General features: G+C 41.0%; 1 protein-coding gene across 1 annotated transcript in view; it reads left to right on the top strand.

The window, feature by feature from the left end:
- NVL (nuclear VCP like) overlaps nucleotides 1-15,250 on the top strand; it is a 65,894-nt gene that overhangs the window by 32,557 nt on the left and 18,087 nt on the right. Inside the window, exons 18-19 of the mRNA XM_044432972.1 lie at nucleotides 1,741-1,840; nucleotides 4,943-5,049. Coding sequence (XP_044288907.1) covers nucleotides 1,741-1,840; nucleotides 4,943-5,049 — 207 coding nt within the window. The remainder of the gene's footprint in view (nucleotides 1-1,740; nucleotides 1,841-4,942; nucleotides 5,050-15,250) is intronic.

Raw genomic sequence — 15,250 nt, 5'->3', positions numbered from 1 at the left:
ACTGCAGGCAGTCTGAGGGTGCTTGCAACACATTTCTCCTACGTAACCTATTGGCTTGCAGGCAAGCATGTCTCCTTTGCAGAACTGTCTCAATCATCCACTTAAGTTGCTCGGAGGTGGTTCCTCTCCACCTTTGCTTGCATGCTCTTCTCTGTGAGGGCAGAATGCCAGGTGTCTGCTGGGAGGATCCTGGTTCCACTGCTGATGTCCACCCAGCTGTGTTGTGCCCTCTTTCCACTAACTTCCTAGGGACGGAGGCTCCTGAGCCACAGATGGCTCTAGAATTCTGGCCTTAAGATCAGTCATCCTTCTCTTCTGCAGATGAGTTTGTTTGTTTGTTTATTTATTAGATTTATATCCCACTTTTTCATACAGTGAATTCAAAGCAGCTTCATCATTGTCCTTCTCCTGCTCTCAGTCTTATCCCCACAACAACAATCCTGTGAGGTAGGCTGGGCTGAGAGCCTGTGACTGCACCAAAGGCATCCAGTTGGCCCTGTGGCCAAGCAGGGACTAGAACCCAAATCTCCTGAGTTACATTCCTAGGCTCTTGAGCACGGCGCCACACTGGATCTCTTCACACTTCTAGGGACGCTGTCACACAGAGACATTGTTGCTCTCCCAGCAAGTGGCATTTAGAGAGACATTGCCCTGGACCACAGTGTTGCACAGTACCAGCGTGACTAGTGGCCACCAATAGAATTCTCCATGAATGTCTCAAGGCCTTACCAGCAGGCAGGGGAATTTACTATGCTTGTAATTAAGCACCATTGTGCTTTAGCATCATGTAATCTATAGGAAGAGTCATTTTCTTTGAAGTTGGAGATGATTTGGAATTTAATTAACCATGTGTCAGATAAAACCAAAGCATAACCTCACCATAGTAAGTGATCTGAAGCATTGGAAATGAATTGATATTTGTAATCAAGAGTCAGCTCTCTGAAAGAGAGTTCTTTCATCTTTTCTCCCTCTTGGGTTTACTGTATAATTTTGCAGGTCAGAATCAACTGATTGATTTTTACGTCTCTTTTATAATTTACTCTTTCCCTTTTGTGATGTGGTGGCTAGAAATTCTTATGGTTAGTCTTTTTGGGTGGAATGATAGGTTGAAACTAGTGTGATGAGTGAACCAGTTGTCAGGAAAGAAGATAGATCATGGGTATGAAAAAGATAAATGATCCAGAACTTTTGTTTTTTACTTGTGAATGTAAGTTTGTGTCAAGGGTATAGATTTTTTTTTTTAATCCTAAAGGACTGAATTCCAGGCTAGGAAGGTCTCAGGGCTGTATTCCATATGATGATGCAGCCAAAGGCAGAGTGATGATAAGTAATCAGACACTTAATCCTAATTTTAAGGCTGCTCAGATTTAAACGGGGCACACTCTGAAGTCATGTATGAATAAGCCGAGCTGAATCACACAACATCCCCTTCAAATAGCATCCAGATACCAAGTCTCTGCATGTGTACTCATGAGTAAACAGGGCAGGACAAGCCTCAGAAGTAAGTGGGAGTGAATCACTCTAGCTTCCCCACCCAGCCATGTGCCTTCTCCCTCCTCTGCAGGAAAATCTTCTATCTCTGGGCATCTGCTGATCAATGATAAGAGCCTTTTGCTTTCAAAAGATGGTGCAAGCTCTGGGAGAGATGCTGGTGGGCCAGAGGAGAAATGCCAGTAGCCGGAAGTTTCCTATCCCTGATTATGCTGCCTGTGTCATTTTGTTGCCTTCTTATTCTTACAGTCAGGTGCCAGCATTCGTGTAGTGAACCAGTTGCTAACAGAGATGGATGGACTGGAGTCTCGTCGTCAGGTTTTCATTATGGCAGCCACCAACAGGCCAGGTTAGAAACCTTGAACAATTGGGGCTAATCTTAGGAGGATCACATGAGTGTCTGTTCTTAGGTATGCATGTCTCTTGCCCATGATAAAGAGGTAGCTATTCTGCTGCTATAAAGGTGCTTGTGTGTTTTAATTATAGTAGTGTGAAAGCTTTGTGACTATGTTTATTAAATCCAATGGAAAAATGTCATCAAAGAGTTTTATTTTCTGCTGCTGTTTTTTTACTATTTGATTTATGAATAACCACCAAAATGTCACTATATATTAAAAATTCCACCTAAGTTCCTTATCCCTTAATTTTTCTGCTGCAGCCTTCAATCTTTTAGTACAACCTTTTAGTACAACCTTGTTCTCTTTGCCCACATTGTAGTGGTGTTTTAGGCAACAGACCTGGAAGGAATAGCAAAGGAAATTTATGGAAAGCAAATATACGGTGTTTGTGTGTTGGGAGGCATTCCTCAGCAAGGACTTGTGGATTGGCCCTGCTTCCTCTCTCGTTGTGCTGTTTAAAGGACCAATCACTAAGGAACCCCATGCTGGACATCCATGGGGCAGAACCTTATTCCCCAAACTTTATGTTCTGATAAGGCTCATTCAGTCTTTAGTCTTCTTGCATTTGGCATTTGTCTACATATGAAGAGGTTTTTAATTTGTTTTTAATTTTGTCTTGTTCATTGTTCAAAATTCGTTTTCGATATATGTCTCTTTGTTGTATACTTCCATGTTTGTATATGTTTTTTATAGTGTATTTTTAAGGTTTTGGACTTTGTGAACTGTCCAGAGAGCTTCGGCTATGGGGTAGTATAGAAATATAATAAATGAAATGAAGCACTGTCATTGTGTTTACTACTTCAGAATACCATTTCTTCATACATAGATTATATCTAGTGGAAGTTGTTATTTCAGTGCTAAGTGTTTTGAACAGGCTGAAGTTCAAGCTGGTTACAGTTTGGGGTAGTTATTAAGTGGAAAGTTCTCATCAGCACTTCCAAGTGAGTGAATATACAGATCTGAACTGTGAGCAAGTATATTTGCATGAAGGATATTAGGCCAAGTGTGACTCCAGACTAGAACATTTGCTTTCTAATGTAATATAAATAATACTTGGTGTCTTAGCTGGAATGAACCATTTGAATGCAAAAGGTATTCTCTTCTCCCATGGTTCCTGAAACTGTAGAACTACATATTGTAATTTCTTCTAGGAGAGCGGATACTATTTATCCTGCAATAGTGTTCAGATCGTGCTGACCTTTTTCATAAAATAAAGGTTAAGAGTGATTTACAGAAGATTTATTGTTGTTGAAACTGGTTGCTAAGTGTATGCCAGTTCATGTGTTTCTTGCTGTGCTCTGAGGAAGCCAAGCATACAGTGGAATTCCTAGTTATTCCTGTGTACAAGGCTGAATAAGATATTCCCCAATATGCATCTGTCACTAGATTTTCTGAGGGTGACACTGAGGTTGCTTGTTGGAAGATGGGTCAGATGGTATACTTAGCATGTTTGTGGTTTAAGCTTTAGAATCACCTGTAAAAATGGTTTCAGGATAGGAGAGATGGAAAAATACTGTGCTCAGAGGTTCAGTGATCTGATTGCATATAACATGCATCCATTTGTTCCTAGGCCTTTGAACTGCTCCTTCCTTTTTAGCTTTCCTGAAGCAAAGATGTGGCAGCTGAAGTAATGGTGAGGAGTTCAGTGAGATATGCCTCCAGGTTTTTTGTTGGGATCAACTCTTTATGTGGCTTAATCACAATGTAAAGGCAGATCAGAATGTAGAATTCAGCAATATAACACCTATCCTTCCATCAAACTTGAGAGGTGTTCATAACAGTAAAGTAAAAAAAATGTTGAAGTCTTATTGTTTGCTGTAGTTGTCTTAATGCAGCGATTCATCCCAGTTTGTTCTATTATGAGATAATCGCAACACTTCAGATTACATTAGTTTAACTGGAAAAGCTGTGATAATGTTTAGTGATGCAAATGTACAACAAAAGTAGAAACTTGGAGCTTTGTGCTTAGAGAACACTCAATGAATATTCTTTTCATGTTTGTAAAAAGGTTCTCCAATGGTATTTGAATGTAATAAATACATTAATAATTTTTAAATGAAAAGATTGGTCCCATAGTGAATACATTTGTTGAAGGTCTCCTATATAAGGCTGAAGGCAAAATTTCTTGGCTTAATGTTTTGTGATGCAGTTCTTCAATTTAAATGTATATAGGAATGCATATATTGTAGGAAGGTGCACACAAAGAATCATATGTTTGTGAAAATAATATACAAAAATGCATTATATGAAGGTAAACGATTTGCAAAAAAAGTATATTAGGCAAAATGCACATAACATATGTAGGACAATCTATGACTAAAAAATTACTAACTGATGCAGAAATAGAATGTAACCAACTTAACTCTGGGTAAAGGAGAACTGAGAAACTGAATTTGATAGACGCCTCCATCCCTAGTGAGACATGACAGATACATATAAGCAGATAGTGTAAATGCTGCGTTTATCTAAGTATTTTTAAGCTAGATTTAGTCTTCAGTTACCCCCTTGTATCAGTATTAGTCTAGTGGTCTGTAATTAGATCAGCTGGCAAAGTGAAGAATCAAGTAACTGAGTTTCTTTGATATACAGCTTATAATCGGAGAAAGAGGGGAGTAGAGCATGTGAGTGACTCATAGCTCATCCTGTATAAGCCAATAAATTAGCAACAGTGGAGAGAAGAAAGAAGAATAAAGTAGTAATGGAGTTGGAAGGCGCTTATAAAATTATTGAGTTCAACCCCCTGCTTTGCTTGCATGTGAGGTCACCCATCCAGCTGCAGACCTGTGCCTTTCCAACTTAGCAAAGGTGACTCAACATGCTAGCCTGATATATAGCTATGCAGACATCTGTAAAGCTTCTTGGTGCCTAAAAGCTGTACAGTTCTGATAAACAATTGAATTTCTGTTGCTAGAGATAAGGTGCTTTGTTTTAGAAATGTGTCTTTCTGTTCAAAGAAGCACTTCATGATATATCTTATGGTAGTTTTTGTTCTCAAGTACTTCCAATTTTGTATCCAAAGTCTCAATAATGCTTGTTTATAACTTTCCCTTCAGATATTATTGATCCAGCTATTTTGCGCCCAGGAAGATTGGATAAAACACTCTATGTTGGTTTGCCGCCACCCACGGATCGCCTTGCTATTTTAAAGACGATCACTAAAGTAAGTTACGATAAACCCTTATATTCTGGTGTTGCTTAACAGTTGTGTTCTCTTGAACATCTGATAAGTTAGTAAGCTAGCAGGCAACTTGAATAAACCTATCTCTTTCTGAGTACATATGCAAAAGTTAATTTCTTCTTTAGAATGACCTATTTGGTTCAAACTAGCTAACCTTTGGAGATGTAGGTTTAAAATCCTTAGGAAAACGGATTCAGTCAATTAAATCATTTTCTGATTTGTTGGCTAAACTGCTGGCCTCAGATATAGAGGCTATTGAATGTTTGAACAAAAGAAAAATCAAGACTCTGGTAAGGTGTCAGCTTTTTCTAAACTCAGATTCTCAGAAAAGTAAGAGTTTGCCTTTCATATATCATCTGACTGGATGGCAAGATAGTCCCTCAGAGTCTCCTCTGCAATGAACTCTGTGTATGCCTTTTAACCTGAGTCGCTACAGCTAGGTTACATGTAATGAGATGTGTTAGACTGACAATTTATTTAATGAGACTTCTGCCTGATCATTGCTTTCTCACTTTTTAAATACTTGTACATTTGGCTTCATTGTTTTAAAAGGATATGCTCATGAAAAATGTTTTTTCTAATAGGAAGGATTGCATGGCTGCAAAAATACTGTTTATATGCTTAGGATTTTCACAAGGTCTTTGTTTTCCTGTTTTGTTGAGCTTTGGGGGGGAAATCTTTGGTTTCCTGAAGGAAAAAGTTCTTGGGAAAATAGGGCTTGAACTCCCCCAAAAGCTTGGCAGGCTAGGCTGGATCAAGAGGTCCATTCTGTCTGGTGGCAGCCTGTCAGAGATTTTTTTTTTTTTTTTGAGGTATGCCACTAGCAAAAGTCATCCCCACTCCTGGTCCTATAACAAATGTATTTTGAAAAAGTATCCCGTGTATTACCTTTGAAAGTAGATTATTAAGCCATTTCCCCTGTAAGTTTACCTTCCTTGGAAGCCTTGTGTCTGTCAGGGCTACCAGGTCAGGGATGAGTGAATGGCTGAACAGCATTTTTCTTCTCAAGTCAGCCTGGAGTTCCAACAAAGCCCTGTATATCTTCCGCCATGCATGCATAATCTGGATCAAGATGTAGCCATGTAGCAGTTCTTTGTCCCCTAGTAAAATAGATTATTTGCATGTGAAAGGTGGTGCAGGTGTAACCAGCATGAAATTTTTTGTACAACTTCTCATACTGCCTCATTCTCCCTAGTTGACCAGTAAGTTAGATTTTCTATCATGTTGTTTTGTTCCTGTCAGTGGTGAGCTGAGTAATTCTAGATGCTGGACTTAATTAGCTTAAGCAGTCCTCTCTTTACATAACACTATCAATTACTTCGCTCATTTCAGTGGGGCTTCAGGCCTGATTTTAGAACAGCAACTGCCTTGGTTGTCTTCTGGGATGATCTTTGCCAAGAGGGGGACAGAAGAAGTATGATCCTGTTGATACTCTTGAACCTCTCAGCAGCTTTCAATACTGTTGACCATGATACTCTTCTGCAGACAGGTTATCTGAGGCATGAGTTGGAGGCACTATGGTGCAATGGTTCTGATTTGACTTGGGTGGCCAATTCTAGAAAGTAGCACTGGGAGATCATCGCGTTCTGCATTGGCCCCTGTGCTGTGGCGTTCCACCAGGATCTATTCTATCCTCTTTGTATGCAGCATCTACCTGAAACACGTGGAAGAGATCATCTAGGCATGCGAACTAACTAATATGTAAATGACACCCAGCCTTATTTCACCTTTTAAACAAATTCAGGCAAGGCAGTATTGGACTGAATAACGGCCAATAAACTGAGGCTCAATTCAGACAAGACAGAGGTGCACTTACTGTGGTGGCTCCTTTCTCCAGCAAAGTGGTTTTAAACCAGTTCTGGAGAGGATTATGGTTCCCGCAAAGGTTCATTGGCTGTTCTTGGCAGGCCCATTTCTTTTGTCAATAATGAACTTGCTTTTTGGAATGAGATCGAAACACAAACAGTCCTTCAGAGTTTGCAGCACAGAAAAATTGCAGAGATTAGAGACTCAATAGTAAATAAGCTAGTTCAATTAACAGGGCTGCAAATCCAGCACTGAGTTTCAAGATACAATCTGAACAGAAGCTGGGAGAAAGTTTCAAAAAATCAGCAATGTAGTCTGAGGCAGAGTTTCAAAGGCCTAGGCACCTAAATTCCAAGAGTCAGAATTCAAAGTATGATTCTAAGATAAGATCCCACAAACATGGGAACTGAGGCAAGCCAAAAGATTATGGTTCGATTGTAGTCCAAGCAAGAGAGGTTTCAGGTGCATAAGATGTCATTGGGTTCTCGCATCATACTCACCCATGCTCTTAACCCAGCTGTGCACCCAGCAGATGACTGAGCCCTCCATAGGTTCTCCCATCCTCAGGCCTCCAGGCAGTAGTCCAAGGGAGTAAGCATCTGTCTCCTCTCCCTGCCACAGTTGTGAGACTGCTGACCGAAGGAGAGCAAAAAAGGGAGCCTGCCCAGTGCTCCAGTAGTTGGGGAGTTTCAAAACCTAGGAGCAATCACCAAGAAGACCCTCTCTGTCCTTGCCATCAAACATGTAACAACTGATGGTGTATGAAGAGCAGAGCCTTCCCTGCAAATCTTTACAACCAGGGCAGTCTTGTATGGCACTTGCAACTTTGAGCACATGTCACACTGGCTTCTCTGCTGATGTCCACAGTTTGTGCTTTGCAGACAAAAGTTTCTAGAAGTGAGAAGGATAGCGTCTGTACAGGGCATAGTCTTTTAGCCAGGCTGCTGTCTTTGTTCCAGATAATTGTTCTGGCTTGTGCGGTACTATGCCTGAAGGTCTGAGTGCTGCATCCTTGTACCAAAATCTTCGCATAAGAATAGTTCATATATGTACAGCAAGATCCTATATCCACTGGCTTAGTTATTGTGTTTGCAGTCGCCCTTGGCCGAAACAGAAGTCATAATATGCCATAAAGTGCCAAAGGAGGTCTTAAAGTGCTTCCTTCACTTGAAAATTTTCGATTTACTAGGGCAAGAAATAAAATTGCATGCTGAGATAAGAATGAATGAAATTGGGAAAAAGAAATGTATATACTATAAGTCCAGCTTCTAGGGCTACAGCAAAAGCAGTTGCTAAAAGCAGTCAATTTCTGACCCTTGTCTAAGTCAAAGGGAAAGTCTGTATTCAGAAACAGGATTCCGTGTTTGCAGGTCTTGGAACAGATCTACATGGATACAGGGGTCCTGCTCTATTTCTTGCATTTAAACTCCTTTCTACCAAGGGAATATGGTGCTCAGGCTAGCAAACCTGAACTGCTAGAATCTGCTGGTGTGTGTTTTTGCAATGTTGGAAGCAGCCAGCCTTGCTGCAAATGTAATGCAAATGTACACAATGAAGGCAAATCCATGTTTGCACCAGGAAAAAAAGGTAGAAAGTTGAGATGCTATAATTCTTGCATCCTTTTTTCAGGGGAAGAGAAAAAAACCGCCACAAGAGTACAGAAAGGAGCCGGGTGTTTGCCCCTAAGCCAGTGCAGATTGCTTTGCCTCAGCATTAGTTAACCAAGACACAAAGAATGCCACTGTGTAGCCTGCCCATGCTTGTGTAATGGAGGATGAAAGGAATACTGCACCAGAAGCATAGTGCATGAAAGGCAGCCTTTAGAAAGGTAGGGGGGAAACAGAAAGATGAAAAGGTGTGCAAATGCCATAAATTTAAGTCTGAAAATCCTATGTACATTTACTTGAGAGAATAAAGCCTGTTGAACTTAGGAAAAGCAACTTTTGGGTAAAAATACAAAAGACCAAGATGTAACAGAATGGAAAAGAGGGTGTGGGGAGGAATGAGAAACATCAAGTTAAGCCAGAAAAGAAGAGAATGGCAAGTTTGCATGTCATGACAACTCACTCTACAAATAGGATATCAAAACTCTCCAGCTCCTTTTAAAAGGGGCTCTTTGACATGAGTGAGCATGAGAACATAAGTTATGCTGGTTCAGACCAATGGTCTGACCAGTCCAGCAGTCTGTTCACATGATGGCAAACCAGCTGCCCGTAGGATCCCTTTAGCAAGAGGGGTTCCACCTACCTAAGCACCTCAGTAAGCACTTCTGAAAACAGAAGTAGCACAAAACCAACAAGGTTAGTAGCTGATGATATCCTTTTCTACCATGAATTTGTCCAGTCTCCTCTTAAGCCATTCAAATTGATAGCCATTGCTACTTCCTGTGGCAGTGAATTCCACAGTTTAACTATGTGCTGTGTGAAGAAGTAACTCCTTTTATCTGTCCTGAACCTCTTACCAGTCATCTTCATGGGATGACCCCCTTGGGTTCTACTATTATGGGAGAAGGAGCCAGCTATTTATATCCCTCCTTGGGAGAAATTACAATTTATCCTCACTCCCTGCTTCCTGTTCTTTAACCAGTTGGTGAGCCATAAGAGAACCCACTCCCTTATTCCAGTCCTGCTAACTCTGCTCAGGAGTCTTTGGTGAAGGACTTTCGAAGTTCAAGTAACCACTTCTGTCCACATGCTCATCAACACTCTCAAAGAAATCTAATAGGTTAGTGGGATTGAATTTCCCCTTGCATAAGCCATGTTGATTCTTTTTCAACAGGACTTATCCCTCTGTGTGCTTACTGATTTTATATTTAATCACACTTTCAATAGATAAGCTTACTGGCCTGAAATTCCCTAGATCCCTTTTTAAAAATGGTTGTTGCATTGGCTATTTGCCAGTGCTCTGGTACAGAAGTCTGAGGAATATTTTGCACATTTTTGTTAAGAAGGTCAACTATTTCATATTTGAGCTCTTTATGAATAAGATGGTAATATCTTAGATGGATAATAGCTGGACCTAGTAATTTATTAACTTTCAGTTTGTCAATAAAGTTGAGATTTTCATATTTTGGCATTAATTTCTGCCTTAATTTCTCCAACTCCCCTCAAGAAGAGGTTCAAGGTCCTATTTAAGAACAGGCATCTGTTCTGCATCCTCAGATGTGAAGACAGAGGAAAATAATTTATTCAGAATCTTTACACTCTCCTCATCCTCCTTTAGTGTTCCTTTAATTCCATTATTATCCAGTGATCCAACTGGCTCTCTAGCTGCTTGCTTCCTTCTGATATAATTAAAGCACTAAAAAAAGTTCAGAGGAGAGCACCCGAGTGGAAACAAAGCCATATGAGGCAAGATTGAAAATGCTGGGCATGTTTAGACTTGAGAAGATTGAGGGGTGATATGTTAGCACTCTGCAAGTATGTGAAAGGCTGTTTCAGAGAAAAGAGCCAAAATTGTTTCTCAGTCATCCCAGAGGACAGGATACAAACTGATGGGCTCAAGTTACAGGAAGCCAGTTTTCAGATATCAGAAAAAAATTCCTATTAGAACAATTTCCTAGAGGCGTTGTGTGTTCTCCCACACTGGAGGCATTCAGTAGGCAGCTGGACAGCCATCTGTCAGGGATGCTTTAACTTGGAATCCTGCATTGAACAGGGGTTGGACTCAATGGCCTTATAGGCCCCTTCCTGTTCCACCATTCTGTGATTCTATATTGTTGGCTTTGAAGTTGTTAGCAATATGCTTCCTAAAATTGTCTGCTTGTATATCTCTTGCACAAGTTTGCGCCCAGTTTTGATTTCTTGATTTGGGCAAGATTACAATTTCTTGAAGAAAACTTTCTTCTCTTTAATAGCTTTCGTGACTCTACTTGTTAACTATATTGGTGACCCTTTGGACTTTATGCTACCTTTGCTAACTCGTGCTATGCATACTATCTGTGCCTCTATTCTGAAGGGGGTTAATATTCTTAAACTTCTTTTTTGCCAGTTCCCTCATTTTAGAGAAGATTTCTCTTTTGGATAAGACACAACAGTGGACCACTTTAGTAATCTTCCACCTAACTATATATTGAATCTAACAGCACTGCGGTAATTGTTTCCTATTGGTTCAACAACATTTGCACCTGGTGTTATGTCATGGGCAACCCTGCTGAGGATTAAATCCAGGGTTGTCTCCCCTCCAGTTGGCTGTATGACAAACTCTGGGACAAAGTCATTTAGGTCATTAACAAATCTACCCCCTCTGTCAGAACTAGAACTTCCACTTCTTCGTCGTGGCCTCTGTGCATCACACATATGGGGGTACTGCACAGATGGCCACTCGAAGAACATCAGTGACAGGTAAGCAACCTGCTTTTATCCAGTAAATGTGTAGGTAGTTGAAGTTACCCATAATTACAGCTCTGTCTGTGAAGCCTTCCTGATTTCATTCTCCATCTTCAGTGTAGAGAACAGCATGCAATATTTATTTATTTAGCAAGCTTCTATGCTGCCCTATTCGCCGAAGCCTCGGGCAGCTCACAACAATAAATAAATACATATTAACCATATAAAAACAATATAATTGGAGACGTCCTAGCCAAAGATATAAAATCAATAATGTTAACCATTAAAATGATGTTTAAATAAAAAGGTCTTGGCCTGGCACCGAAAAACAAATAACAAACAAGTAACAAATATGCCCTTTCCTGACCATCTAAACAGTCTATATCCAGAGGTGATTGTATTGCATTGAGTCTCTCCATTCCACCAGGTTGTCATCAAGCACTCTATATTTAAAGCTTCTCCTTTAAAACCAGAGATTGTAGCTCTCCTGTTTTGACCCTGAGGCTGCTCACTTTTGCATGGAAACACCTAAGCACAGCTTCCTTCCTAGATCTGTGCAACTTACATTTTGGCACATAGGCCTCTCCAACCGGTTTTCATGCCTCAGTGCATGCTTGTGGCTTATTTTCTCCTGTCTACATTTGGGCAATCAGAAATTTATTTTCCTTCATTCACTAGGGATGGTTTAACCAAAACAAGCAAACTGGTTCCTTGAGAGCCAAGAACTCATTACACTGAGCACACACCCATGGCTTACATACAGTTAGCAGAGAGTCGTACATGTGGCACTCAATACAATACCCTGGATAGCCCCCACACTCTTTTGACTTTCTACCTTCATAACTGGGTCTAATTAATATTTTGGAGTTTGTTCACTTGAAAAACCTAAAATTTGTATTTTATTTCTTTATTTTACTGGGAGAGGATAATGGATTTACTTTAGTTTGCTACTTTATGGTTTACCCCTCTTGACTAGGAAAAGGGAGAACAGAATTCTTGGCCTTTTTGACTTGTTGATGACCTTGCCTGGTTGATTAACTCACTTGTGGGCTCATGCTTCAGTATTGGGGCTCCTTGTGCTGAGAAAGCTGGTTTCCTTGCAAACCAGCCTTCATCTATAGCTCTGGGTAGGCTGGTCCAATTGCTGCTGCAACCATTGTGATTAGAGGGCCTTGTTTGAAAAGCTTTTGAACTCCTGGCCTGCCGTCATTTCCAGTGATTGGGAAAGAACTCTCCCTGGAAGGGGAGATATTCTGTTCAGTGCAGGGCACAAAAGTGAACAGGTTTTTGGAAGCAGACAACAAAGGATATATGATTTGTGAAGGGGAGTAGTTTGGAAGGCTGAGGTCCTTTGTGTGAGATTTAAATCTAACCATAGTTTGTCAGCTTCTCTATAGCCCTAAATACCTGATCCTCCACTGGGCCCAAATTGAAGCTAGCCTTCACTTTAGGTTTATAAGCAGTTTCTTGCAGTAGCCAGGCCTGCTCAGTGGCTTTCTTGAGAGCACAAAGGTAGCAGAATACTTTGTGGGAATGCTTTCCCTCTAGTATCCGTGGTCTTTGTTTTGTGCTTGGCCAGAATCTTTCCCTCTAGTATCCGTGGACTTTGTTTTGTGCTCGGCCAGGTCATGCGAAGCAAGCCAAGCCAAGACGAATTCGGTGAACGCTTGCGGAGCACCAGTTGCACAACCAGCAACCTTCCCCAGCAGATAAAGAGTGGCTGCAGGATGCGGAAGAGGGGTTTGCTAGCAGTCGTGCCAGGCACCATTCCTAGCGAGTCCAGTGACCCACCTTCTTCCCCACCTGAGCCAACAATGTGATGCAGCCACCAAAAGGGCAAATGCTATTTTGGGATGCATTAACAGAAGTATTACTTCCAAATCACAAGAACTAGTAGTCCCTCTACTAGTCAGACCTCACCTGGAATACTGTGTCCAGTTCTGGGCACCAAGATTTAAGAAAGATGAAGAAAAATAGGAAAAGGTCCAGAGGAGGGAAACAAAGATGATTCAGGGTTTAGAAACACTGCCCTATGAGGACAGACTGAGAGAACTGGGCACATTCAGCCTTGGGAAGAGTAGACTGAGGGGGACATGATATCCCTCTATAACTACCTCAAAGGTTGTCACAAAGAGGAATGTCAAGATCTCTTCTTGCTCTTACCAGAGTGCAGGACAGGGAATAATCAACTTAAGCTGCAACAACCCAGATTCAGGCTAGATATCAGGAAAAGCTTCCTCACTGTCAGAGCAATACCTGACAGTGGAACCAGCTGCCTAGAGAGGTGGTAGGCTCTCCCACACGAGAGACATTCAAAAAGAAACTTCTAACTCTACTCTTCTATGATTCTGTAAGGATGCAGCCCATGACACCTAGGTTTGGTTGGGGGTATTGGTGAAAAATTGTTTTTAAAGCCCAAATACATTATGTGCCCTGCTCTCAACGTACTAGCAATTTGAACTCTGTCATATATAGCATATAATGTCTGGAAAGGTGCTCATATTTATTTATTTAAAACATTTGTATGCTGCCCAATTGTGCCGCAGCACCTTCTCATAATTGTGGACACAGCACGAAACTATGCATTTGGCTGTGGATCTCTGCTACCTATGTGCTAGATTTAAAGAGGCTTTTTCACTCGCACACAACATTATGTGAAAGCTGTGGAGCAATCTGCGGAGCAATCTGCTATAGTATCTGTTTTATGTTTATTTTACTATTAAAATATTCAGTTGAATGAAGGGTGTGGATGATGGAGCTGGGTTGGTGGCACCAGTTTGCTTTGATCATCCCTTTGATCATCCCTTTGATCATGCAGGTTGTGTTCAGCTCAAGCCTTTTTGTGTGTGTTGATCTTCTCCATCTGCCTCAAACTAATATCGTAGGGACAACATCAAATTGCGTGAAATCTTATCAAATGTGATGTACGGTACCAAATGGGATATTCCTCAAGAGATGGAAATTGGTGCGTGACCTACAGTGCTCATTGGTTTTGTGGGACTTGCCATGATTGATCAAGTGTCTGTTGAAGTGTTGGTGCATTGTCTTTACCAGGGTTAGGAGAAGAGTTTCAGCTTTTGAAGCTGGAGGAGTTTCTTCTCATGATGCTACCACTATTGTGACCAGGTGATAATTGGATAGTTATTTAGATAATCTATGGACCAAGAGAGGGTTTTTTCTTTTTTTTCCAGGAGTTTTTCCACCACTGCCTTCCTCAAGAATCTAAAGGAGTTGTCACATCACTGCTTGTTTTTAGCTTCCCAGAATGGTGCTCATTGCTTCTGACACTGATACCATTCCAACAGTTTCATTCCCTGAATCCCTCTGGTGAAATGCCTGCATAACATAATTGTGGCTTAAGAACTGCTTTTTGTGAAATAGTTTGAACTTCGGGCGCAGGGGCATGCATCCCTATGTTATGGCTTTCCATGCAAAAAACAAAAGGCATGTGAGAAAGGATTAGGCATCTATCTGAAATTATCTGCAAGTTTTAAAAAGTATAGGAACATCCTTCACAACTGATCCAGTAGATGCATGTTGTGCTTGCACATATATATGCCTGAGAACAAAATTTACATTTAAAGTTCTAGAACAAAGCTCTACTAGATTCAAGTGGATATTTGCCAGAAGAGAAGGTGGTACACATTAGGTGATTTTATTAAATTCTTCCTTTTGTTGCCCAGTGTATGTTAGCATGATGCTTCCTATTCAGGATATGCTGTCATAGCAAGGACTGTGTGTCGGCATGCTCACGACAGTAATATTTATTGTGCAATCTGTAGCCAAAGTGGAACCACTCTGCAACCTGCAGGTGAATCATATCACATTGTGAAGCCTGTGTGGGCCACCTGCTGCCGTTGGGCACACTGCCTCTTTTCCCCTTCTCCACAGCATGGCAATAATACTCTCTGCTAACAAAATACTGATTATCATGTAGGTGTCTGATGTGCACACATAATGCTAAGTCACCTGCATGAGCTGCAGCTGGCCCAGTAACCCTCCTGTTTCTCTCTCCACACTCTGTGGCTTGTTATGCTTGAACTAGAGAT

The sequence above is a fragment of the Varanus komodoensis genome, unplaced genomic scaffold, assembly GCF_004798865.1.
Source record: "Varanus komodoensis strain SLA01 unplaced genomic scaffold, ASM479886v1 scaffold1, whole genome shotgun sequence".
NCBI lineage: Eukaryota > Metazoa > Chordata > Lepidosauria > Squamata > Varanidae > Varanus > Varanus komodoensis.
The sequence above is the reverse complement of the archived record's forward strand: the minus strand, read 5'-3'. Positions and strand labels throughout refer to the sequence as shown.